This window comes from Nothobranchius furzeri, chromosome 15 (assembly GCF_043380555.1).
Source record: "Nothobranchius furzeri strain GRZ-AD chromosome 15, NfurGRZ-RIMD1, whole genome shotgun sequence".
In the NCBI taxonomy this organism is placed as follows: Eukaryota; Metazoa; Chordata; class Actinopteri; order Cyprinodontiformes; family Nothobranchiidae; genus Nothobranchius; species Nothobranchius furzeri.
In genome coordinates, this window is record NC_091755.1 from 48,159,263 (window position 1) to 48,182,452 (window position 23,190).

A 23,190-nucleotide genomic window follows, 5' to 3' on the forward strand; every position below is an offset into this window, starting at 1 on the left:
GTTTTCTTGTCCGGGGATTGGACCGCCAAGGCTCCCGCCTTGGTCTGCCACCCGTTTCGCATTGCACCGGACCCTTCATGTTCCTCCTGCGGGTGGTGGGTCCACAGTTGGACGAGCCCATGTATCCGGTTCGGGCTGGGCCCGGCCGGGCCCCATGGGCGAAAGCCCGGCCACCAGGCGCTCGCTCACGGGCCCCAACCCCAGGCCTGGCTCCAGGGTGGGACCCCGGTAACCCTCCGGGCCGGGTACTCCGACTCTTCGTTTTAATCGCCATGAAAGATCCTTCGAACCGTTCTTTGTCTCACCCTTCACCTAAGACCAATTTGTCATGGGAGACCCTACCAGGGGCACTAAGTGCCCCAGACAACATAGCTCCTAGGATCATTAGGGCACTCAAACTCCTCCACCACGATAAGGTGACGGTTCAAAATTCCACCTGCACGAGAACTTTTAAAGAAGCTGTAAAGAACGTGTTTTTGGCTGCGTTCATGCATTTTCCTGCCTCAGCTGCAAATTTTCTGAGTTTATGGAAGGGCCTGCAAAAGCCTCGTTGGAAGCTAACCCCGGGTTTCCACGGGAGCCGTCAGCAGCACGTTACTGCAGCAGCACGTCTTGCTCGCGTTAGCTGCTGCTTGGCCCTTCCCACGAGACGCGAAGCAGCAGGGGAGCAGCTGTCACCGACAGAGCACGAAGTCCCACGAGTGACTTCGTCAGTAAACACAACAACAAGCAGGAGAAAATTACAACATGGTTTGTGTTTTATGTTCTGTCCGTTTTATAATCGCCAATACGGACCTGAAAAACAAAGGAGACCGCTAGCTAGATGATAACTTCTCACGGGGACGCAGTTAGTAACCTTTTTTGAAAGTAAAGCAACCGGAAGGCAGTACGTTCTTTATTCTGAAAATCTCGGTAGCTTCTCTCCATTTCCGCGTCCGATTTCCTGTCTTTCCGTCCCCAAAAATGTCGAACTTGACCCGTTTCAGAGGCGTCGCGCATAGAAAATAGAACCGGCGCGTAAAGGCCGCAACATGCTGCTCCTGAGACGCGGCCGACTCGTGCTGCTGACGGCTACTGACTTTTCCAGTGGAAAAGGTTCTGTTGACCACAGCGGTTCCTATCAGCAGCTATGACGTGCTGCTGCAGTAACGTGCTGCTGACGGCTCCCGTGGAAAGCCGGGGTGAGTGTGTCATCAGGCCCAGCTCCCCTGCGTGAAGCTAGTCTCTGATCTGGAACCCGCCTCCTCTGGAAGCAGGTCACTAATGTCCACTTTCTCCTAGTTGCGGGCAAAGAGTGTTTAGGATGTGACCTTCGTGTCACGGCTGACTGCTTTAAACCTCCACCGGTACCAGAGTGGATATGGTGACAAATTACTTCGGCATTGGGAACAGAACACTGCCTTGAAAACCATGTGTCCTGTCTGCCAACACATATGTAATGGCCATCTAAGGATATGTGTGTTAAGCCTGAGTCATGCTTCTCCGTCAGCTCCAAAAGGGAGAGACACGCACGGGCGAACGGAAACATTTTGCCCTCATATTTCTCCGTCTCCTGGGGAGTGTTGCAAAGCAATTCCCCGCCAGGACAGCAGAGGGCGTAGCACTGTTCTGTGGTATCCTGTCATGTATCGGTCCAAGATAGTGTGTTTATATTGTGTTTTTTTGTGTATATAAGAGACTTTTTAACACGGACATATTTGTCTCTCATCCTCCTCCACCTCTTCATGCGCTCGCCACCTCTAAACCCACGTTTCCTGTCATTTCCGTCCACAAATAAAACGCTTGCTGTGCATCTTTTCACTCCTCCAGTCACGGGAGAATTAAACGTTCACGTTATTAGAGGTTTTTTCGCGAGGTATTCTTCAAGCGTCTCCGTGTCTGCCGCTAGTTATTCTCGGCTCTCTTTATGTTTTTGAGGGCGCAATGGCGGCGGTGTAGACGACGGTGGTGCCCTGACCAATCACAAGCTTGCTTTCTCCGTCTCAACAGACGGATGTTTAGAAAAGAGAGCTCGACTCCATACGTCCTCGCGGGGGCTCTCCAGCAGGCCTGCAAGGACAGATGATGACGTTGCGTGTCTCCACACTGACGCAGACGCAGAAGCATGACTCAGGCTTTAGGCAGCCATTTAGTTGTGACAGACTCAGTAGCCCAGTGGTTAGAGCGACCGACTGGCAAGCCGTTTAGCGCTGGTTTGACTCGTGGCCACAGCAGGAACTTTTATCTTTTTTAGCTACACTTGGCAGTATGATGCTTTCAACCCTTTATTAGTAGACTGTTACAAATATAACGACTAATCTGTTTATTTTGACTTAGTTTATTTAGTGTGAGTCCATGTGAGGTGAGCAGAGTAAATGAACTAAAATGCTGCCTGGAAACACAAACGCCTTTAGAGACATAAAATACTTCGCAGAAAATAATCAATAAAACTAAAATAAAAAACAATGAAATCTGCTTCAGCAGGTTAAATAAAATTACCGCCGACACTGGGAATCAAACCAGCATCAGCAAGTGGCAAAACAAGACGAGAGGCAGTTGCATGAACCACCAAGGTTACTACAACAGCAAACTTGCCTGAGACGCTGCTTAGGATACGTTTGAAGCGGATGTGGGCGGAGCTTTACTGAAACAAATCGTTTTATTTCCGAGTAGAAATTCAGGCGAACAAAAAAAAAACATATTTAAAATAACATATCAGTCATTTCAATAGTGCCAACGGTATTATTGTGCCATTTACTATGCCTGGGTTTCCTCTCAAAGACTAAAAATAGCACGATATGGTACCTTTAAAGATTTCTGCAATTCTGAGTGGACCCCACAGCCCACTACCTCCCTCAGAAAACTGGTGCTACAGACACAACCTTAAGTTTATCTCTGTTTGAGATTTAGTACAGAATTATAACTCACGGTCAATCACCACTCCCATCTTTGGCTGGAAGTCGTTGTCGGTGAGCTGCCAGAGAGCGAAGGGCTCCCTGGGCGTATCCTGCAGCAGGCGGAAGGCGATGCTGATGGTGTGTTCCGGAGAGAAACCTGCGGGGTGGATGAACCTGATAAAAAGAGGAAAGGGACAAAACAGTTTGGGATTACATCTAAAAGTCACTCGGTACATTTTCCTTGGAACCTTTTATCTAAAGCATGTCGCCGAATCACTCCTGCATCGGTCCTTGATGCTACTTCGATGACGAGCCCAGGACATTTTTGTCTGGAGATGAAATCCTTCAAGAATGTTACATTTCTAACGTTTTTTGGCGCTCTAGAGCTGCTGCTTTGCAGGTGTGCACCCCCAAAGAGGGCGGACAAATGAAAATCATGACTAAAAAGTCTTACTTGGTGCTTTGGGTCAGCTGGACGTCTCTGTACAGAGTGTATGTAGGCAGAGAGTTGAAGACGAACGGCTCAGCGGCCACACCCTCCACCGACGAGTGAGCTCTCTGAGTCAGACCGAACGCCTCCATCATGTCGAACCCTGAGCCAGCACGCACAGAAAAACACTAAATACTGTCCTGGTCCAGTTTCCGCTTCATTAGCAGTACGTGAAGATTTGGGTTCCTGTCAGAACAGACGTCTCACCTTTAACGATGCTGTTTCGGATGGTCACCTCCGGACAAACTGCAATGTAAGAAGGAAGGGCTGAGGCATCGTACAGGGCAACAAACGGGTATTTCAAGGTTTTTTTTTGTCCAGTCCAAACATCAAAAACACCTTCCTAACAGAGCTCGGTAAAAAGCACAGAGCCGATTTTCCTGGAACGTGCATGTTCATCTTGTGGCTCATCAGAAGATTTAGGAAAACAGTATCTGGAAGGACGGATTTAACGTTTGGGCTCAAAGTTTTCAACAAGCATTTGAAAAGAAAGGAAAGGAAATTACATCAATATTGATGATAATTTAAAACAGAAATGTTTTTTTTGCTAAAAACACACACGTGACATCCGGCCCAAGGCACACCCGAATTGAAAATGGACTATTTCAAATCCAAAACCACTGGTGTACAAACAAAAATAAACATCCGCATTCTCTGACGGTCCAACACATTCTCACACCCAAAGTGTCAAAATATGACGCGTGTGACCAAGCGTCAATGTATGACGATTCGGGACGCCCCAGCGCGTCAGGAGACGACGATCAGGGACACACTGATGACGCAGCGTCCCAGAGCGTCGGTATCCGACGCCGGTGGTGAGACGGACATTAGAACGACTTGTAAACTACTTAACCTTCCCCTCACCCCAATCCTAACCTTAAGGTCACAGTTACTGACCTTAAGGTTAGGATTGGGGTGAGGGGAAGGTTAAATAGTCGAATAATGTCCGTGTGACTGCGGGCGTCAAACACTGACACCAGCGGAGCCACGTGTCCCTGATCGTCGTCTCCTGACGCGCTGGGGCATCCCGAATCGTCATATATTGACGCTTTGGGTGTGAGAATGTGTTGGACGATCGTGCTCACCTGAGGATGGACAGAAGAGCCGAGGCTCAGAAATAAACCAAACAAAGGTGTTCCTTACTGATCACCTAAACACGGCTCGGTTAAAGCTCTGGACGGTTGGATTTAACAACTGTCTGAAGAAAGTAATAAACAAGTAACAAAATACAAGAGTAATTTAAAAAAAACATCAAAATTATAAACAGTTACAGATAAAAGTACTTAATTAGCTATGGAGACCTTCTGATCCTGTCTGCTTTTCTAAGATGAAGGCAAGAATAAATATTTACCCTCATTGTGGATCGGGTACATCCGAGGATGGACAGAAGTTCTGACTGGAGCCGAGGCTGGAAGATAAACCACAGGAACTTACCATTACACACACACGCGCACACACACACACGCGCACACACACACACACACACACACACACACACACACACGCACGCGCGCGCACGCACACACACACACACACCCACACACACACACACGCACGCACGCACGCACACACACACACACGCACACGCACGCACCCTAGCAGGAAGGCAGACTATGTCTGCCAACTGGTGCCGCTTTACCAAAGGTATTCATACCAGATGATGAAAGAGGGCGGGGCAGGATCGGGGCAACTGTTGTGCACGTGCATGTTTGTCATTTCCCACCTGTTGGATGGAGGATGGAGACGGCAGCACCTTCAGCCGAGCCGAGCAGCGACTGCACGCTGATGCGATACAGAGTCTCCGGCTCCAGGTCGGTGAAGCAGAAACTGCTGCTGGACTCGTCTGCAACTTCCTGCTTGGTTCGCTTGTCTAAAGACACACGTGGTCACACCAGCGGGTAAAAACATGCAGGTTAATGAGGTTTCTGAGACCCGATTAGTACACGCTCCATCCTCCATCACCTTTAACAGACTGGATAACAATCCGATAGCCGTCCACTGCAGACACCGGTCTCCATGACAGACATATACTGGAGTGGTCTGACCTGACCACACTCACACTGCTCACACGCAGACTGGCTGCAGATAAACACAATAAAGGATTACATATATGTACATACGTATATACGTATACGTATATATGTCGATGGATTACACACATGCACACAAAACGGACAGAAAGAAGCACACGGGTAAAGGTGGGCAGGAGATGATGGCCTGGAGCTTTTTCTCCTCTTAGTGCTTGAAGTGCTCTTTAAATGTTTTAGCAAAATACTGACTGTTTTTATTTGCCTGTGAAATTTACGGTCCTGGAAACATACGATAACATCCCATTCCTACTGATTGGATCCTGATCCATCCAACAAACTGCCTTCTGACTGTTCCTCCCCCCTCTGCACACCCCAGGATGCAAACAGGAACAGGAAGCAAGCCAGCTAGGTCGATTAGCTGAATTGTCACAGGTGACGTAGCACATCCAAAATGGATGGAAAGGGTAAGATAACGCTATGTTTTTATGGTTGTTTGACGGCATCTTTTATGTCCTGTGGCTGGGGGCGTGGCCTTAAGAAAGGGGGTTGGGCCTTTGAATTGTGTTTTTTTTTAATTTTTTGCTTGAACGGCACCTTTCAGGAACACTGACCCTATCTTTAACGTCTGCCGGTTGGGATTTTTACTTTTTGCCTTTTAATTCTTTGAACTGATACTTAATTAACTTAATTAACTTAATTAACTTAAAATCAAGTCTTGACTTTATATCAGTTCATTGTAACTGCTCAAAGATCCGTTCTTGTCCACGTAAAATTTCCCTCGTTTCTTTTTTACCTGTTCGTTTGATGTCCGCGCCGGAGACATCAAAGCAAGTTTGTGTTTTCCACAAAGCTGAATTCTGATTGGACGCAAGCCTTCTGGTTCCACTCACCGGTTTTGCCTTGAGCTGAACCGCTGCCTCCCTCCCTGCTGCGATACTCAGCAGTGACCAGGACGCTGTAACGTGTATCGGGCTGTAACGACTCCAACACCACCTGCTTATTACCACCTGGAACCAACACCTGTAGACAATAAAGCCGTCTTTCAAGGCTCCTGAAACTCACGGGCCAGCATGATTTGTGTCTTTGCAGGACGAGGAACAAACCAGGAGGAAGTAATGATTACAGCTCACTCACAGTTCTGTCCTGCGTCTCAGCTCCGGTTAGCGGTGTGTAGGTCACGAGGTACTGCAGGACGTGAGCGTTTGGAGGCGTCCAGCTGACCACCATGCTGACTGCGGTTTCCTCAGAAACCGTTACGCTGGACGGACCTCCACCGGACACTGAAACACCGAAGAGTAAAGCGGCTCTCAACATAGAGCTACAAAAGTCTTCATTACATTTAAAAAAAAAGAAGACATGTCTTCTAAACTCGGATGGATTTCTTAGAGCAATCTGCCTTCTCTGGTAGTCTCTGGCTGAACAATCATGTTTATTTATTTATTTATTTATTGACTTATATTTAAGGAGGATAAAACCACTTGAGATGAAGCATCTCCTTTACAGGTGGGTCCTCCTGGAAACAAAGATGCAAATATAAAGATAACAAAATGACTAATAAACACTACCACAATTTTAAAAAAATAATAATAATAATAAATAAAAACAATTATTATAATATTAATAATAATAAAGAAATTAATAAAATACAATAAATAAAAATAAAACACTAAGAAATCGGCGAATCAAATATCATAAATTGTATGAACAAATGTACTAAAGTACATTTACATAAAAATATGATGAAAACTAAATGGCAGAGAGACAACTCAGAGAAATTTAGGTTAAAACGTATATTATGACTAAATGATGATACAATATTAATTCAAAAACAGCTACAGATGGGTAATAAATAATCATGAATCAAAGTTTTAAACCGCCTAAACAAAATGGTGGATCTCATAACAACAGGTAAATTATTCCATTCAGATGGAGCTTTAACAGAGAAAGCCAGCTTCCCCGACTCGGTTATATACGGATATCATAGTGAGACCAGAATGGTATTAACGTAGTGGTTAGGCAAGAAGAAACGTTAAAATAGATACTTGTAAAGAGCAAGTCACTCCAAATCAACATTTTTTTGCTGATGAACTATATAAATGAGTGTCTGATCGTGATGTAGACAAATGTAGTCAATAATTGGGCGCTTTAGTGCATTTTAGTTCAAATTAAAATATTCTGCCTAAAACTGTCAGCGATGCACCGTCGTCAGGCAAAAACTCAGCACTGCATTTGAATTTAAATCTGCCATCGCTATTGGCTAAGAGGTACACTATGATGTTAGATGGTACATTATGATGTCACAATGTTGTGAGTGTGTGTATTTGTTAGCGGCTCCGCCCTCTCGGTCTGCTAGGCAACGGCATTTGTTGCATTTTTCAAACAGGAAGTGGGAGTTGAGTAAGAATCTGGTAGGGGGTGACTTGCTCTTTAAATAAAAACAACAACCAATGAAAGTTCCTCCTAGACTCAGCTGAGAGCCAGGACAAACAATCGTACAAACGACAGTGATGAGTACGAAATGGACGACGTAAAACAAAACGACACAAGCTGTTATCAATAATATCAATAGAGTGGAGACAGGAAGCTGTAGAATTCTGATAAACTATGTTCCAATCAATGCCTGAGTGTTGTTGCCATAGCAACCATCCACGCAGCCAAACTCGCCACATCCGTGTGCTGGAGAAACAAACATTCAACCAAAAAAAAAAAGAGATCCTCAAACATAGTTCAATTAAAAAAGGGAAAAAAAACCGACTAAAATAAATCACTAAAAAACATCTAAAGACATTAATTTATGAGCAGATATCGACGGAGGGATTTAAGTCAGTCGTGTGGGACTCACGGGTGCTGTAGCGAATAGCTACAGCTTCACTCTGAGCTCCGTCTCCATAAAGCGCCGAAAGAGAAATCTGGTATTCTCTGTCCTCCTCCACCCCCTCCAGAATCGCCCCTTCACTATCGCCGTCTACCTTCAGCTAAAACACACCAAACAGCAACCATTTATGAACCTTTCTGCTCATTTTTGCACAAAGTCACTCCAAACGTCCAGCTCCTGACCTGTCTCAGGTCTCCTCCACTGAGAGAGATCCATTTGATGAGGTAGGTGACCACGTCATCGGCGGCGGCCTCCCAGCGCACGGTGACATCGCTGCCTGAAAAGTTGGTGACTCTGAGGTCTGACGGGGAAGGCACCTTCACTGGGAGAGAGGAAACACACACCTGTACTTCACAGATGTCAGCAGAAGCGGAGAGACGTGACATTTTTGTGTCTTACGCGTGGTGATGTTGCCGGTGAGTGAGGCAGAAAGGCCTTGTGGGTAATGAGACTGGACTGAGACCAGGTATCTGGATAGAGATGAGAGGTTCTGCACCAGAACTGAGTTCAACTTTGTTACCTCCACCTGTTCAGATGAAAAAAAACGGGAAAACGTACATTTATTATAAGGGACTGACATTTTTAAAGCCTTAGGGCGCCTTATGTCAGACTGCTGATCTGTGTCCTTCAGCTTTCTATCAGAGCATGAGGACAACCTGCCCGTTTTTCATGTTTGTTTCTCAGATTGGGCACAAACAACACGAGGATAATCTCATTATTCCACACAGCACGGATGTGGCAAACAGCCTGTCTCACACATCCTGGTCTCTCAGTCAAATGACTAAAATGCTTTTGCATCACATTCTAATGTTTTCAGCTCAGATACTCGGCTGGCCCCTAAAATGGCCCGGAAAACGGTGCTTTTGGGCCAGCCTGGTGAAACGGACACACTCACATTCCACGAAGGCCCGGTAAAATCACCCAGACGTTCCAGTAGTTGAAACAGATCTGATGGGTGAGCCCAACAACAACTGAGGGATGGGACCTCCACGGCCTTGGTCTGGTACGTTATCCACACGGTACCGGATCTCTTGGGTGGGACCATTGCAGGATAAGCTCATTTACTTGACTTGGGTTGGGCCTGGAAGCCTCGAGGGTGGAGGCTCAGCCACCAAGCACTCACACACGGGCTCCAAGCTCCAGGTAGGACCCCTGGTAACCCTCCAGGCCAGCTACACTCGTTCTTCCTTCCTCGCGACGGACCTGTTAAACCGCTCTTTGATTCTTCATCTTTTCTATCACAGCTACTGGCTGAAGTTTTTACAGTGTTTACGTTCCTGCAGGTGTCCTCGTGCCGTTACCTGCTTGATGACACTCCCATGGTTTGTGCTGTAGGTGATTCTGTGGCCGGGGACGTCCACGGCGCCGGGCACCCAGCTCACCTTCACCATGCTGTGAGTTACCATCGGGAACTGAATATTTACTGGCTCTGGGAGAGGGACTGCAGGTAGAAGTGCAACAGCAGCAGATAAGTGGCTACAATGATGGCGTGAATACATGTTTAGGGGTTGCTTACGTGTGCTGGCAACAGAAGTGACCGGATCACTGGGATCTTCGTCATAGAGAGCATAAAGTGTGACGGAGTAGTCGGTCTCTGGCAGCAACTCTGTGAGCTCCACCACCGTGTCACCAGCACCGAATTTCTCCTTCAGACAGAAAAAAACACGACGTCTAAAACCCTAAAGAACTACTCACAGCGTTCACTAGTGAACTAGAGTCAGTGACGCAATCCTCGTGATCCGGGAAACACGGAGGAAAACATTCGTTTGGAAAAACCAGAATACTTTTTATGTTTCTCATTCTCTTTTCTCCGATGTATTATTTCTGTGTGATCTGCACTGTAATGAATAAAAATGTAATTAAAAGAAGAAATGTGAGAAAGTGGAACTGGCGGTTTCACCTTCTTCTAAACGTTGGATAGAAGGGCTGACATTAAAGAGCAAGTAACGTCTAAATTAACTTTTTTTTGCTGATGAACTGTATAAATGAGTATCTAATAGTGTTTTAAATGTGTGTATTAATTATTTTAGCATTTTGGTGCATTTTCTTTAAAAATTAAAAATTCTGCCTAAATACCACAGTATAGCTCCACCTTCAGCTTAAAACATAGAATTTGACTCATTTTGAATAAATTTTAGCCAATGGCTAAAGAGTAAGATACTACGTAAACCAGTAGAGTACTACGTAGCAGCTCTGTGTCAAAGTTATAAAAGCAACGAGCGTCTCGGCCACGCCTTGTGGCAAGTTGGGAGTTGTATTTGCAAGCGAGTGTAGGACGGTTAGTGGTAGTTCAGCATTAGCATATAGCATTAGCATATCCTAGTCTTTAGCGTAGCCTTTAGTGTTATACATACTTATTTAATGTTAGCTTGGCTGTTGGATAGTGTAGTTTAGTTAGTGTTTGGCTGTTAGTGTAATTAGGAAAGTAGTTCAGGTTTAGTGCTCCATATCGTGTTAGTATGCTGTGAGAAGGTGTAGTGTAGTATGGTTGCGGTGGCTCTGTGGGGTTGTACTCCTTTCCGCTGGACTTAGAAATTAGACGCCAGTGGTTGCGTGTCTGGAAAACATTCAGCTCCCGCCGGGTGCTGTAGTTTGCAACCAGCATTTTACCCGCAATTCTATGGAGTCGTATTAGTGGACTGTGAGCTAGCACAAAAAGCAGCAGGTAAAAGGAAAAGCCTATGTGAGTGTTGTCCTGGTAACCAACACACTTTACGCTTCTTCTGCTCTCTGCTCCTTCTCGGCATCAGACGCTGAAACGGAGCTAATTAGACGCGAGAACAAGCACGCCTGTGAAGTCCAGCAGGTCTGAGCAATTAGTCCTTGTTGACATCCGCTCAAAGTGAACGACACAGCAGGGGCGAAAGTAAGAGGGAAAGAAAATCAAGCTTTACTTTTTACCTCCTGTGCGTCGTCGGGCTCCCCGTGGCTGAGTGCCGAGTACAGGATCATGTACTGAGTAGCTCCAGGAGCTGGAGCCCAACTCACTCGCAGCGTGCTGTAGGAGGAAGGTGTCACCTCCAGATTGGCCGGCGTGGCCAATGGCACTGAAGGAGCAAGAGGAAGAGGGAAAAAAATCAATTCACAAGCATGTTGCTGCTAATATTTTAGTTAAAGAGCAAGTCACCCCCTACCAGAGTCTAACTCCACTCCCATTTCCTGACTGAAAAATGCACCACAAGGAGGTTTCGCCTGGAAGACTGAGAGGGCGGAGCCACTAAAACACACACACACACACACACACACACACACACACACACACACACACACACACACACACACACACACACACACACACACACACACAAGATGCACTAAAGTGCTAAATTATTGAATATACGTGTCTACAGCCAGATTAGACACTCATATAAAAGTTTATCAGCAAAAAAAGAAATAGATTTGGGGGTGACTTGCTCTTTAAGTTTTTGTGTACACAAAAAGGTCAAGAGAGGTTAATTAATTCAATAAAGCACCGCTTCTATAAAGTCAGTCATGTGATGCTCACATGTAGCAACGGTTCCTCTGAGAGCCAGACCGACGCTTTCTGCAAACACCGGGAAGATGGAGACGTGGTAGAGCGTCTGAGAGGAGAGGCCATCGAGCAGCACCGTGGAGTCAGAGCCAGACAACACGACCTGCAGCCAGAACAGCACTCACCGTCATTCCCGCTTACTTTAAGGGTGTCAGTTTGTTTTAGTAATTAAAATATGAGTCAAAAAGGCAAACAGCTGGAATCAAATATGAACATTTCTCATACGTTCATGTTTGCATCACATATTTTCACGTGCAATAAATGTGTTTAATTTTTTATAAAGCAAGCAAAAGTTAAAACTTTAGCTTTGATGATGCATTTAATTCAAATATAAGCACAAATTAATGTTAACTCATTCACTGCCAATGATGACTAGTCGTCATTTGCATGTTTTTACTGTGTGGGCGTCGGACGAGCCCCCGCACAATGAGAACAAACATCTCAGCTTTAAAGCCGATCTTCATCCGCATACGTCACACGTCACGTGATCAGGAAGCAGAAAATCCATGTGGCAGGAGATCGTTTTGGGCCGCTGCTGTAAAAAAAAGTGAGGTGCGAACCCGGAAAAGCTTCTGCCGATCACAATTCAACGGATTATGAAAGAACGGATAACGCTCAAAACGCGTGGATTCTTCCTGATGTAAGAGGCGAGTCTCCTCTCTGTTTTGCTAGTTTTGGCGTCAACATCATCCTAGCTCGCAACGTTCTGCCACTCTTAAAAAAACAGTAAAAACGGTGAGAAACGCTGGCAGCGAATGGCTTTACCGATCAAGAAACGGCTGGCGGTGAATGAGTTAAGGAATCCGAGAATGCATTTCTTTGCAGATGATATGATGTTGTTTCCAACCTCCTTCGGACTTTGACTCTCAGCACTGTGGTACACCACTCTGTACTGCTGGACTGGTTTTGCAGGATTGGTCCAGTGCAGCTTAACCTGCCTGGATCCCAGCTCAGAAAACCGGAGATCAGTAGGACTCGGGTAGGAGACAGCTGGGTCTTCTGTAGGCCCAGGATCCATCCCTGGAAACACAGGTCAGACATAAAAACCGGGATAGCACTAGATGAGATGGCAGACATATGGCATACGTTTTGTGATGCCACGGTCTTTTATCCTTCCACACAGGATGTGAACCAGTCGTGCCACCAGTTTGCTGAGCAGGGGGAAGTCGTTCACGTTGTAGACGTTTAGATCCACCGGCTCAGACGCCACCTGTCTCAGCTCAGCTTCATCTGCATTCTTCACACCTGAAAAATCAGAAGTTGTCAAATGTATCCACCGTTTGTAGCATAAATAATCAAAAACATATACTACTACAGATAAAGTAAAAGCACGACTAAAAGAAAAGCAGGAGATTTACGTGGCCGAGCGTAACCTGCAAACCTCTAAACGTCAGTCTCACCTACAGCAATGATTTCAACGCCTGCGCTCTTCAGCCGGTTTGCCGCAGCGATCGCATCATCCTGAGACTTCCCGTCAGTCAACAAGACCAAGAAAAATGGCGCGTCATCTCTGGTGCCTGCCTCAGGCCTCATGCTTTCCTCCATGACGTGGAGCAGCGCCTGTCCTGAATGACGATCGGCCGGTTAGACTCTAACAGACCGCTGGAGGCGTACGCCGTGTTGTGGTCCAACCTGTAAACGTGTTTCCTCCTTTATATCGAAAATTCCTCACTGCCTCCAACAGCTGGTCTTTAGTGGTGAAGTTGTTCAGGTGCCACTCTGTGCGGGGGTCTCCACTGTACTGGGTCAAACCTGGGACAAAAACACAACAATTCACTCCGCTTTGTCACCTGAAACAAGCTGGAGCCTCCGTGGTCCTCACCGATCTGAATGTAGAGCGGTCCAATGTGGAATGGTGTCACCAGGCCCTCCAGGAAGTCTCTGACCCGCCTGAAGTTGGAGCGCCCAATGCTCCAGGAGCCGTCCACCAACAACATGATGTCTGCCGCTGCATCGCTGTCACACTCGTACGGTTTTCTGGGAGGCGTCGCTTCATTCAAACAGATTGGAAATAACGGATTAGTCAAAGGTCCACAAGCTCTTCTAATCACACCTGTTGATTTTTTGTTGATGCTGGCAACGATCTACAACCACCAACCAATACTTCAGGTATTTGGACATGTCGTTTGAACATTCTCCAAGCCCCCAACTGACCCTTCCTTTAATTTCAAGTGGGTTGAAAACCCGTGTCACAAACTTAGGGGTCGTGATGGATGCCAACCCAAAAACGGACATTCATGTCAACCAGGTAGTTAAGACCTGTTTTTACCACCTGAGGTGTCTCTCTAAAGTGAAGCCCATTTTAAAAAGGCATCATACCTCCCGTCTCGACTACTCTAACTCAGTACTATATGCTATCTCCTCCTCCACTTTCGCCCGCCTTCAGCTAGTGCACAACGCAGCAGCCCGATTCCTGACTGGCACCAGGCAGCGAGAACAAGTCACACCGGTTTTGGAAAATCTCCATTGGCTTCCCATCCATCTCCGAATAGAGTTTAAGATCCTGGTTTTTGTGTTCAAATTCCTCAATAACTTAGCACCTGGCTACTTGTCTGAGCCCATTCACCCTTATGTCCCTACGCGGTCCCTCCTATCAGCCGACCAGCACCTTCTTCATGTCCCTGGCTCCCGCTGTAAGTCCCGCGGGGAGCGCGCCTTTTCAGTTTGTGCACCGAAGCTCTGGAACCACTTGCCCCTCCCGATCAGACTCTCTTCCTCTCTTTCCCTTTTTAAGTCTTGTTTAAAAACTCACTTTTATTCTCTGGCTTTTAATTCAGCCTAATTTATTCTCTTTTTCCTTTCCTTTTCTATTTGAATCACTCGAATTTAATGGATTTAGTATTTATTTTTGATTGTCATGCTGTGTTTAAATGTGCTATACAAATAAACTTGGTATGGTATGGAATGTGTGTGTGTGCTTGGTGCACACACACACCTGAGTGTGTTTCTACACCTCTCTGTGGTTATTAAGGAGAAACAATACCCATGTGCCCTGGTCTGTTATTATCCGCAACCCGGGCCTCCCTCGTGTAAACACTGTCATCCAACGTTAAACCGGCACTTACAGCTCTGAAGTTGATCTAACTCCTTCAACTTCCAGCTTAAAAGGACTTTTCCTCGTTGTAGTTATATGTTTTTGGTTGTTTTATGTCATTAAATCATAATTAAAGCTTGAGTAAGGAAAGATACGGAAGTTGTGACGTGGGTTCGTTCACCCTGTTTCATCCCCGGTTCCTCCTTGTTCTCCACAGCGGAGCGGTGTCGCTCTTTTTCCTTCTTCCTCTTCCTTTTCTCTTTGGAGATTTTCTCTGGGGCATCATCGGGGAGCTCAGAAAGGGTTTCTGCTGCTGGAGGCTCTGTGGCACATTAACGGGTGTGGTTACAGAGAGATAAGTCAAGCTTGTTTATGGGAGGCTGTGAAAGGAAGGTATCAAAGAGAAAAATGAGAAAAAACTATTTGCTTTTATGATAAGGAGACATGTCGGCTCTTGTATCACAGAAAACACATCAAACGTATAAACAAACACATTTTCCCCGACTTCTGGGTCTCTTATTCAAGAGTACTTCCACCAAATGTGTTTATTTGGTATCTACGGTACCGAGCTGTGGTAAGCGTCCAGGAAACAGCAGAGAACTTCTTTGCTGGTAGAAGCTAACCATTAGCATTAGCAACTCCACCACACAGCAGAACTCCTCCAGACTTGTGTTATTGTGGAAGAGACAGCAGTGGCTCAGGAGGTAGAGCGGGTTGTCCAGCAATCGGAAGGTTGCAGGTTCAATCCTAGAACCTTAGTAAGGCGCTGTACAAACACAAGCCATTTAACAAATAGCGACTCTGCATTTTAACGCACAATATCGCAATATTTCAGCGTATCTATATTTTCTTACATCCCTGTTTCTAAGGGTTTATCCAGACAAAATAGAATAATGTTTAATGATATATAACAATTTACAACATCTTGTATTGAACAATTTGATAAAATACACTCATAAATATTGGATACGTCACCCACCCCTACCTGTAGTTGTGACAGCAGCGGCTGTTGTTGTTGTTGTTGTTGTGGGCTCTGGGAACCGAACTGTTGGCAGACCCAACAGAACCTCTGTCACATCATCCAGATCTCCTGATCCTGACCCGCCTGGCAACATCTTCTTCCTGTTCTCCCGGCTGCCGCTGCGGATCATCTCCTCCTCCTGAAGACTGTCCACTGGAAAGCAGCAAGTGCATGTGTTAAACGTGTAAAGGTCACATCTAAAATAAAATTACTAGCAAAGCATCTTACGTAAGAACAGCTTAACGTGAAAATGTATTCGTTTTCACTCAACTATTAAACCTGCAGCCAGTCTCGGCGTGCACCTGATGGGCTAAGCTAACAATGAGGCCCCTGGGGGTGTTAAAAATGCAAAAGATGAAGACACATCAGGAAGGAATTCCCAGACTGCCATCATTCCACTTTGACAGCCAGCAGTACAAATTTCCGTGTCAAGGTGTTTTTCTAACTTGCCGGGACTCGTCAGCCCAACACAGAAACCTACTGTCTCTTGCATGTTTTGAAGCAACCCGAGGCTACATCCACTTTTTCCTCGACCCCACCAGAGATCTAGGAGGGACTAAATGAGGGAGACAATGAATCACCAAAAAAAGAAAGATGTCAGCAGAAAATCTATCAAGACAGAGTCTCAACAGGATTTACTTTCTAATCTTTACAACAACGATCGGCCCCTTCTGCTTTCCTTCTCTTCTCACTGCAAAGTTCAAGTCCTGAAAACAGCCCCACAGAGCAGGCGGGAAGCCATCACTGAAGTTGTGTTTTTGGCCGAGAACGACAAATTTACAACCCAGGAGACACTAAAGTCTTGAAAGTAAGTCCAGCAGCTGTAAACACTCCTCCCTCTAGCCTGTAATCTGCCTGAGACAGCATCTATGTTTACTCTGGGAGTAGTGGCGGTACATGTACTTAGTCTAATGGCGATGGGGTTTAAAGGAGCTCATAAGTGTGAATGTGTGAAAAATGTGGCATCGTCTTTACTGTCTTGCAAATGTGATCTCACAATTTTAGCCAATGTTGTTTTTAAAGTTTTAATTCTACTGGGCTCGACACACGGGAGGCGACATCGCCTCTCCTCCATTCATTTTCAGAGACAACGCCATAATCGCAGGTCTCCCTCCTACTAACCGAAACACGAAAAATGTGCGAGTGAAATTTTGCACTCATGCATGTGTCGTGCACAGGCGACCCAGCGACGCAATCCCAGAAAGTTGAAATATTTTCAACTTTTCATCGCTGTCGCTCGGACGAGGACCAATCAACGGAGGTTTCATTCACTGACCAATGAGCGGACAGGATGCTCCGTACATCTCCGAGCAAACATAGACTCCGTTTCTCCTTATGTGACTGTGTTCATCTTAATCAGCTCAGTGGCCTAGTGGTAGAGTGTCCGCCCTGAGACTGGTAGATCAGGGTTCAATCCCTGGTTGGGTCACACCAAAGACGTTGAAAAAAATGGGACCCAATGCCTCCCTGCTTGACACTCAGCATTAAGGGTTGGATTGGGGGGTTAAACCACCAAATGGTTCCCGAGCGCGGCTGTGTCTGCAGCTCACCGCTCCCCCAGGGGATGGGTCAAAGGCAGAGAACACATGTCGCACACATATCAGAGTGTGTGACAACTAATGGGACTTTAACTTTTAATGTGAGGTCCAAACCGTGTGATAAATTGAAGCATGTCCTGATAGACAGAGTAGGCCTCTCCTGGTTTGTAATATGGGATGAACCCATTATCTATTTTTTTTTAAATATAGTAAAATCAGAAGTAAGATTTCACGTAACTCTAGCAGCACCTTGTGAAACATCATATCTACCGCTTTTTAAACTCTGAACCGCTTAAATAACCTTAATTCCCTCCAACCTAACACAGCCAATCAAAACAACGGAAGATTCAATTTCGCCATGGAACAGAACGCGTCGACGGCTTTGCCGCTGGCCACTGGCACGGGTCGCCTCCCGTGTGTCAGGTAATGAAAGCGACAGCAACAAATTTCGCTGATCGCGGTCATTTGTCGCCTCCCGTGTATCGAGCCCATAATAGAGATAAAGTTTCGGCTGAAATGTTCCAGTCCTTTACAATGTTCACTGTGTGCTCTTTTTAAATATTAAACGAGGTTCTTTTTGCTTCAGACATGAAGGTGTTTCTAGTTAACCTTTACATGTTTCGACCGTCGCCTGCGGTCTTCTTCAGAAGTGTCACAGGTGTTTGTGTGATGCGTCTTTATCAGCTGTTCTTCTAGTGGGTGCGACCAACCCGGATCACACCTGGACTAGGACAACCTCCGCTGGCTGGCCTTTGGAGAAGGGAATCCCAGGTGCGAGACAGCTGAACAGAGACGAGGGGGCCTATCAGCTGTCTGGCACCTGGGACTCCCTTCTCCAAAGACCAGCCAGCGGAGGTAGGTGCGACCAACCCGGATCTGTCAGAAGAATAGCTGATAAAGATGCGTCACACAAACACCCGTGACACTTCTGAAGAAGACCGCAGGCGACATTCGAAACATGAAAAAGGTAACTAGAAACACCTTCATGTCCGAAGCAAAAAGAACCTTGTTTAATATGAAATGTTCCCAGTTTTATACGTTTCCATCTTTCTTTCATCCATTTTCTCATGCCTCTTACTGGTGAATCGTCTTTTTGCCAGAAGTTTCTCCGTCGTCCCATTGAGCACAAAGACCTGGAGGGAATATTCCTGACCGGAGTCCAATCCCGCCACTGTTGCTCGGCCTCGGGTTGTCGTCAGCATCAGCTCTGGCTGTGGTTCCTCTACAGAAGGAAAGCAACATGGAAGATCATTAATCTACATGTTTTTTCTTTCATTTGAGCTCACTTCAGTCTGTAGTGGCTTTGTTTTATTCTCTTTAACATCAAATTTTGAGTACCTGCCATGAACGGTGCTGTGTGGCAATAAAAAAACAAAGTGGCTCTCGACTATTTTGACTAGAACTGCTCAGACATGTTTATTGTCAATCTTGTGGATATCCCTCTGTTTCAGTGGCATGTACACCTGGGTATCGTCTGCATAGTGTCAGAGTCTCCAGCCAACCGGCTTCCTCCTAGGACCACAAATCCCAGCTGACCCTTGCCAGGATTCCCATCGTTCCCGACCTACGTCACCAACCGCGGCTATTTACAGAAGTCACCTTCCATCTCAAGTCACTCAGTCATCGTTTCTTTGAACCCATGATGATAATGATAAATGATAAATGACCCGCACTTGTATAGCGCCTCTCAGAGTAAGGACTCCAAAGCGCTTTACACTACAGTGTATCATTCATCCATTCACACACATTCACACACTGATGGTGATGAGCTACGATGTAGCCACAGCTGCCCTGGGGCACACTGACAGAGGCGAGGCTGCCGAGCACAGGCGCCACCGGTCCCTCCGACCGCCACCAGCAGGCAAGGTGGGTTAAGTGTCTTGCCCAAGGACACAACAGCAGAATTCTCTGTCCAGAGCCGGGATCGAACCTGCAACCTTCCAATCAGAGTTACCAACCTACCAGTTCTTCCAACAAACTCACTTCAACCAGTAAGTGACCTTGCTTACTTTTGGAATAGCTCCGCGCTTCCGTTTGACTTCGGTCAACGCTTGGGCATTCCTAGATCAAATCGTGTGCCTGCTCAACCCCAGTGCTCGCTGTTCCGCGTCTGGGAAGTCACGCATGCTACAGCTCAACTCCTACCAGTCGCCTGAGCGTTTTGACACATAGCAGCAGATAGTAATCTTGAGCTTTTTGTAATGGACCCAAGAGGCAGCATATATGTGGTGAACAAAGACAATGGACCGAGTATCAAGCCCTGTGGAACCCCACATCTTTAAGGTGCAAAGGATGAATTGAAATGAAGTACAAAGTAGGGCTCGGCAACAAACCGAAAATGTTCCATTATCCAAACTTCTGATTGTAACCGAGATCATTTTTCTCACGCCAATAAATTTGATAATAAAAAAATTAAAAGATGCATGTAGGTTGGCGACATTCATGTCCCTTTAGGAAGCTGTACCACCTCGAGCCACATGACAATGTGACTCAACATAATACACGTGACAGCCCCATCTGTGACGACTTTTGTTTTCACGCATACTTGTAGTTATCGTTCATTTAGGAGACTGATTTCATGTTCAGCCTGCATGAAAAAACTGACCAACCATTTTCAAAAATAATAAGTAAATAATGGTTTTTCAGTGAAGGACCTCTTTAAAAGCAAGCAGAAAAGCTGAACGAATAAAAATAAGCATGATTAAGTCAATCAGGGCATAAAATAAAAGCACTGAGAAAGTTGACATCTATTTAGGAAATGCACCTGGACTAGAACCACCTCTATTTTTCACTCAGACTGAATAAAACGTCGCTCAGAGCCTCTTAAAAACAAAAACCACTCATCACACATCGGTGTGTCTGGCTCACATTGATTGGTGGATGAAAACACGTGCACACATGAACAGACACACTCAGATTAAGCAAAGTAAAGGTATCATCACAGAGCATTGATCCACCACGTTAGCACAGCCGGGACAAAATACCTGAAATGGTTCTGACTCGGACTTTGTAGCCCTGAACGGGTCCGTCGGCCTCCTTCCATTTCATCTGCAGCCTGTCCTCTGACAGAACCGTCAGCTTAAGGCGACCTTGACAGCAACAGAGAGGAGAATCAATAAGATTTAAACGTAGTGATCAGGGCATGGGGTCACTAATAGGCCAAAAACTCCAGCAGCAGGAATTTCCTAAATCAAAGCCTCCAGCTGGAAAAGGACAGTCTCAGACCTCTCACTTCCTTCTGCACAAATCAAATCCATCTCTTGTTCTGACTTCATCTGCATAATTTCCAACTGGGGGTTCCCAACAAAGGATGCCTTTCATGTGTCCCCCCTCCGTCCTCTACCCGTCAAAGCAAGTCCTGTCCACCGGACCGGAGCAGAAACCGGAAAAGGACACCAGTTTAGGATGGCGGGACCAAAGGTCATGTCAGAGGAGCGTCCCTCCCAGGGTTGGGGGGGGGGGGAATTAAAAATGTAACAGTGCGACAGATAAAAAGGAAGGGAGGGGGGGGGGGTGAACATTAAGAACACCGTTTTTATCCCTTCTGTGGTGCCTCTGCACTTAATACATCCTCTTCTGACTTAAACGTGTGTGTGTGTGTGTGTGTGTGTGTGTGTGTGTGTGTGTGTGTGTGTGTGTGTGTGTGTGTGTGTGTGAGCATAAATCAGAGGTAAATCTGAATGGTTGTGCAGGATTTTTGCAGAAAATGTGCAGGCTAACTTTTTGGAGTACTGCATCACAGTTTGTGCTCTCTGGGTTAAGAGCAGCATTTTTAGTAAATAATTAAACAAATCAGACCTTTTGGTCCTGTTGTCGTAAACTTTTAAAACTACTGCTGTGCACAGAACCGTCCGAGGTCGTAACCCGAACCACGATACCTTGGCCGTGGACTCCTGAGGACAGCAGCAGGAAGACGGTGGGAAGAAAATGCAGCATTAGCCAGACGGGTAACGACGAGGAGGCGGGAAGATGGGAATTCATGAGTGGGACCTAAGAAAAAAACAACAACAATGGCTGTTTAAAACCAGGTGCTCTTTGGGAACGTCTGGACCCAATGTTCCTCAGCAGTTAACATCTAGTGGGGGAGATGTCCTTGCTTGTCCTTGTTGTGTTTGATACGCTTCTATAACACCGCGTAGGTCGTCATTACCGGTGTGTATCACTGCATCAAGAGTTGCAACGCACAGGTTTGGGACCCTGGTCATCAAGGTCCAGGAGAGAAGAGCGGAGAGGCTCTGAAACAAAGTTGCTTGAAGGGAGAAGGCCAGTAAACTGGGAGTGGGGGTGTCATCTGCTGGTCCACAGTCAGGGCAGACGCCGTCTACCAGGACATGTTAGTGAACCCTTACTTCCTTCTGCTGATTCACTTTATGGAGACTCTGATTTCCTTCTCCAGGAGGACTTGGCCCCGCCCACACTGACAAAGGTGAGGCTGGTTCAGCGACCCTGGTGTTACTGGTCAGAAAACCGGCCCGACCTGAGCCTACCCATAGAGAATCTATGGCCGTGGTCAAGAGAGACACCAGACCCAATGATGCAGATGACCTGACCTTGGCCTCCATTACACTTCAGCAGTGCCACAGGTGGTACAGCCGGGTAATCCTGGCCCTGGCCGCATACACGTCTGAGCGTGTGCACTCACGTCCGTGTGAAACATCATCAGCGATGGCCCAAGTTCTGTTCCAGTCCTAAGTACGAGTCATGGATGTGTTCCTGCTCCATTCTCAGACCTGGGACAGCAAAGTATCCCATAAGTTTCCCACATCGCGTCGCAAACCGTTGTACTCTGAACGGCAGAGGAGAGAGCTCAGACCAGGAGTGTTTTATATCAGAAATACTAATAAATAAACATGAAGTCGTCTGTTATTGTAAATAATTGTGTATATCGTGTAAATTTAATTGTGTGTGTTTGCCCCAAATCTTTATGAAACACTCAGAGGATTCAGCTGAAGCATAAAACTCATAACTTATAACAGCTGAGCTTCAGATGACCTTTAGAAAACTGGGTCTAAAGTCAAAACCACCGAGCATTGTTCTCTGTGAATGGAAGCGCTCCAGCCGTCTGCTAGCGCCGCTGGAATTTGTCCAAATCTTGTTGGGAAAAATGAACGAAGGAAAACTCCAAAATCATTGGAATTTGGATATTGAGGATTTATTCTCGCTTTAAAGGTCGTGTTTTGATCCTGGAGATGAACGAAGATCATTTTTAAAAACGTGTTTTACTGTGACAGCCATTGCTTTGAAAATAACGTTTAAGCATACCAACGAAGAAGAGCACACGTGAATATAAACCTCCCTGAAGACCATTTTCAGAATGTAGGAGCCATAATATTTCTTGGGTGAGTTGATTACTGGGTTTACATTCTTTTGTTGTCATGGTGACGCAATAAGGGTCACATGGGAGTGGGCGGTCGGCAGGGGCGGACTGGCCTATCTGGCATTCTGGCACTGTCCCGGTGGGCCGCTTAGCCATGTGGGCTGCTTGCCCAGCTTGGGCCGACACTACTCCACAGTTGGTGATCTGCAGAACATTAGCTACATGGTAACCTGAAGCTAGCCTAGTTTTTCCAGGCGTTTTTAGCAAGAAAAACGCAATAGAGCAATGATGTAGGAGTTGTTTTACCGCGTTAGCATGTAGCTAATGTCCCGCTGATCTACGTCCGTGGAGAATGAGCTGATCTGGAAGGCCAGGGCTCCCGGTCGCAGCGGTTTGGCCCTGCTTGTAATTTAACAGTCCCAGCCCATATTAGATCTCACATTCGGCCTAGACACGAGTCCGCAGGCGGCAACACCC

The 23,190-nt window shown here is 46.2% G+C and overlaps 1 protein-coding gene across 3 annotated transcripts in view; it reads right to left on the minus strand.

Moving 5' to 3' along the window:
* Positions 1-23,190, minus strand: part of LOC107391432 (collagen alpha-1(XX) chain) — a 47,567-nt gene that overhangs the window by 22,062 nt on the left and 2,315 nt on the right. Inside the window, exons 2-26 of one of the 3 annotated variants that reach the window (XM_015968746.3) lie at positions 21,275-21,386; positions 20,381-20,485; positions 18,475-18,618; positions 15,823-16,011; positions 15,019-15,159; positions 13,626-13,793; positions 13,436-13,555; positions 13,204-13,368; positions 12,890-13,048; positions 12,651-12,823; positions 11,777-11,906; positions 11,173-11,318; positions 9,788-9,917; positions 9,573-9,712; positions 8,671-8,797; positions 8,454-8,593; positions 8,239-8,371; positions 6,531-6,676; positions 6,287-6,416; positions 5,329-5,445; positions 5,090-5,236; positions 4,718-4,774; positions 3,574-3,612; positions 3,331-3,469; positions 2,908-3,050 (exon numbers count right to left, since the gene is read on the minus strand). In XM_015968746.3, the coding sequence (XP_015824232.3) occupies positions 2,908-3,050; positions 3,331-3,469; positions 3,574-3,612; positions 4,718-4,774; positions 5,090-5,236; positions 5,329-5,445; positions 6,287-6,416; positions 6,531-6,676; positions 8,239-8,371; positions 8,454-8,593; positions 8,671-8,797; positions 9,573-9,712; positions 9,788-9,917; positions 11,173-11,318; positions 11,777-11,906; positions 12,651-12,823; positions 12,890-13,048; positions 13,204-13,368; positions 13,436-13,555; positions 13,626-13,793; positions 15,019-15,159; positions 15,823-16,011; positions 18,475-18,618; positions 20,381-20,485; positions 21,275-21,377 (3,331 nt within the window). In that variant the 5' untranslated portion in view covers positions 21,378-21,386. Of the gene's footprint in view, positions 1-2,907; positions 3,051-3,330; positions 3,470-3,573; positions 3,613-4,717; positions 4,775-5,089; positions 5,237-5,328; positions 5,446-6,286; positions 6,417-6,530; positions 6,677-8,238; positions 8,372-8,453; positions 8,594-8,670; positions 8,798-9,572; positions 9,713-9,787; positions 9,918-11,172; positions 11,319-11,776; positions 11,907-12,650; positions 12,824-12,889; positions 13,049-13,203; positions 13,369-13,435; positions 13,556-13,625; positions 13,794-15,018; positions 15,160-15,816; positions 16,012-18,474; positions 18,619-20,380; positions 20,486-20,621; positions 20,712-21,274; positions 21,387-23,190 lie in introns of those variants that run through there. The other 2 variants (XM_015968743.3, XM_054746206.2) reach the window with 2 other exon arrangements.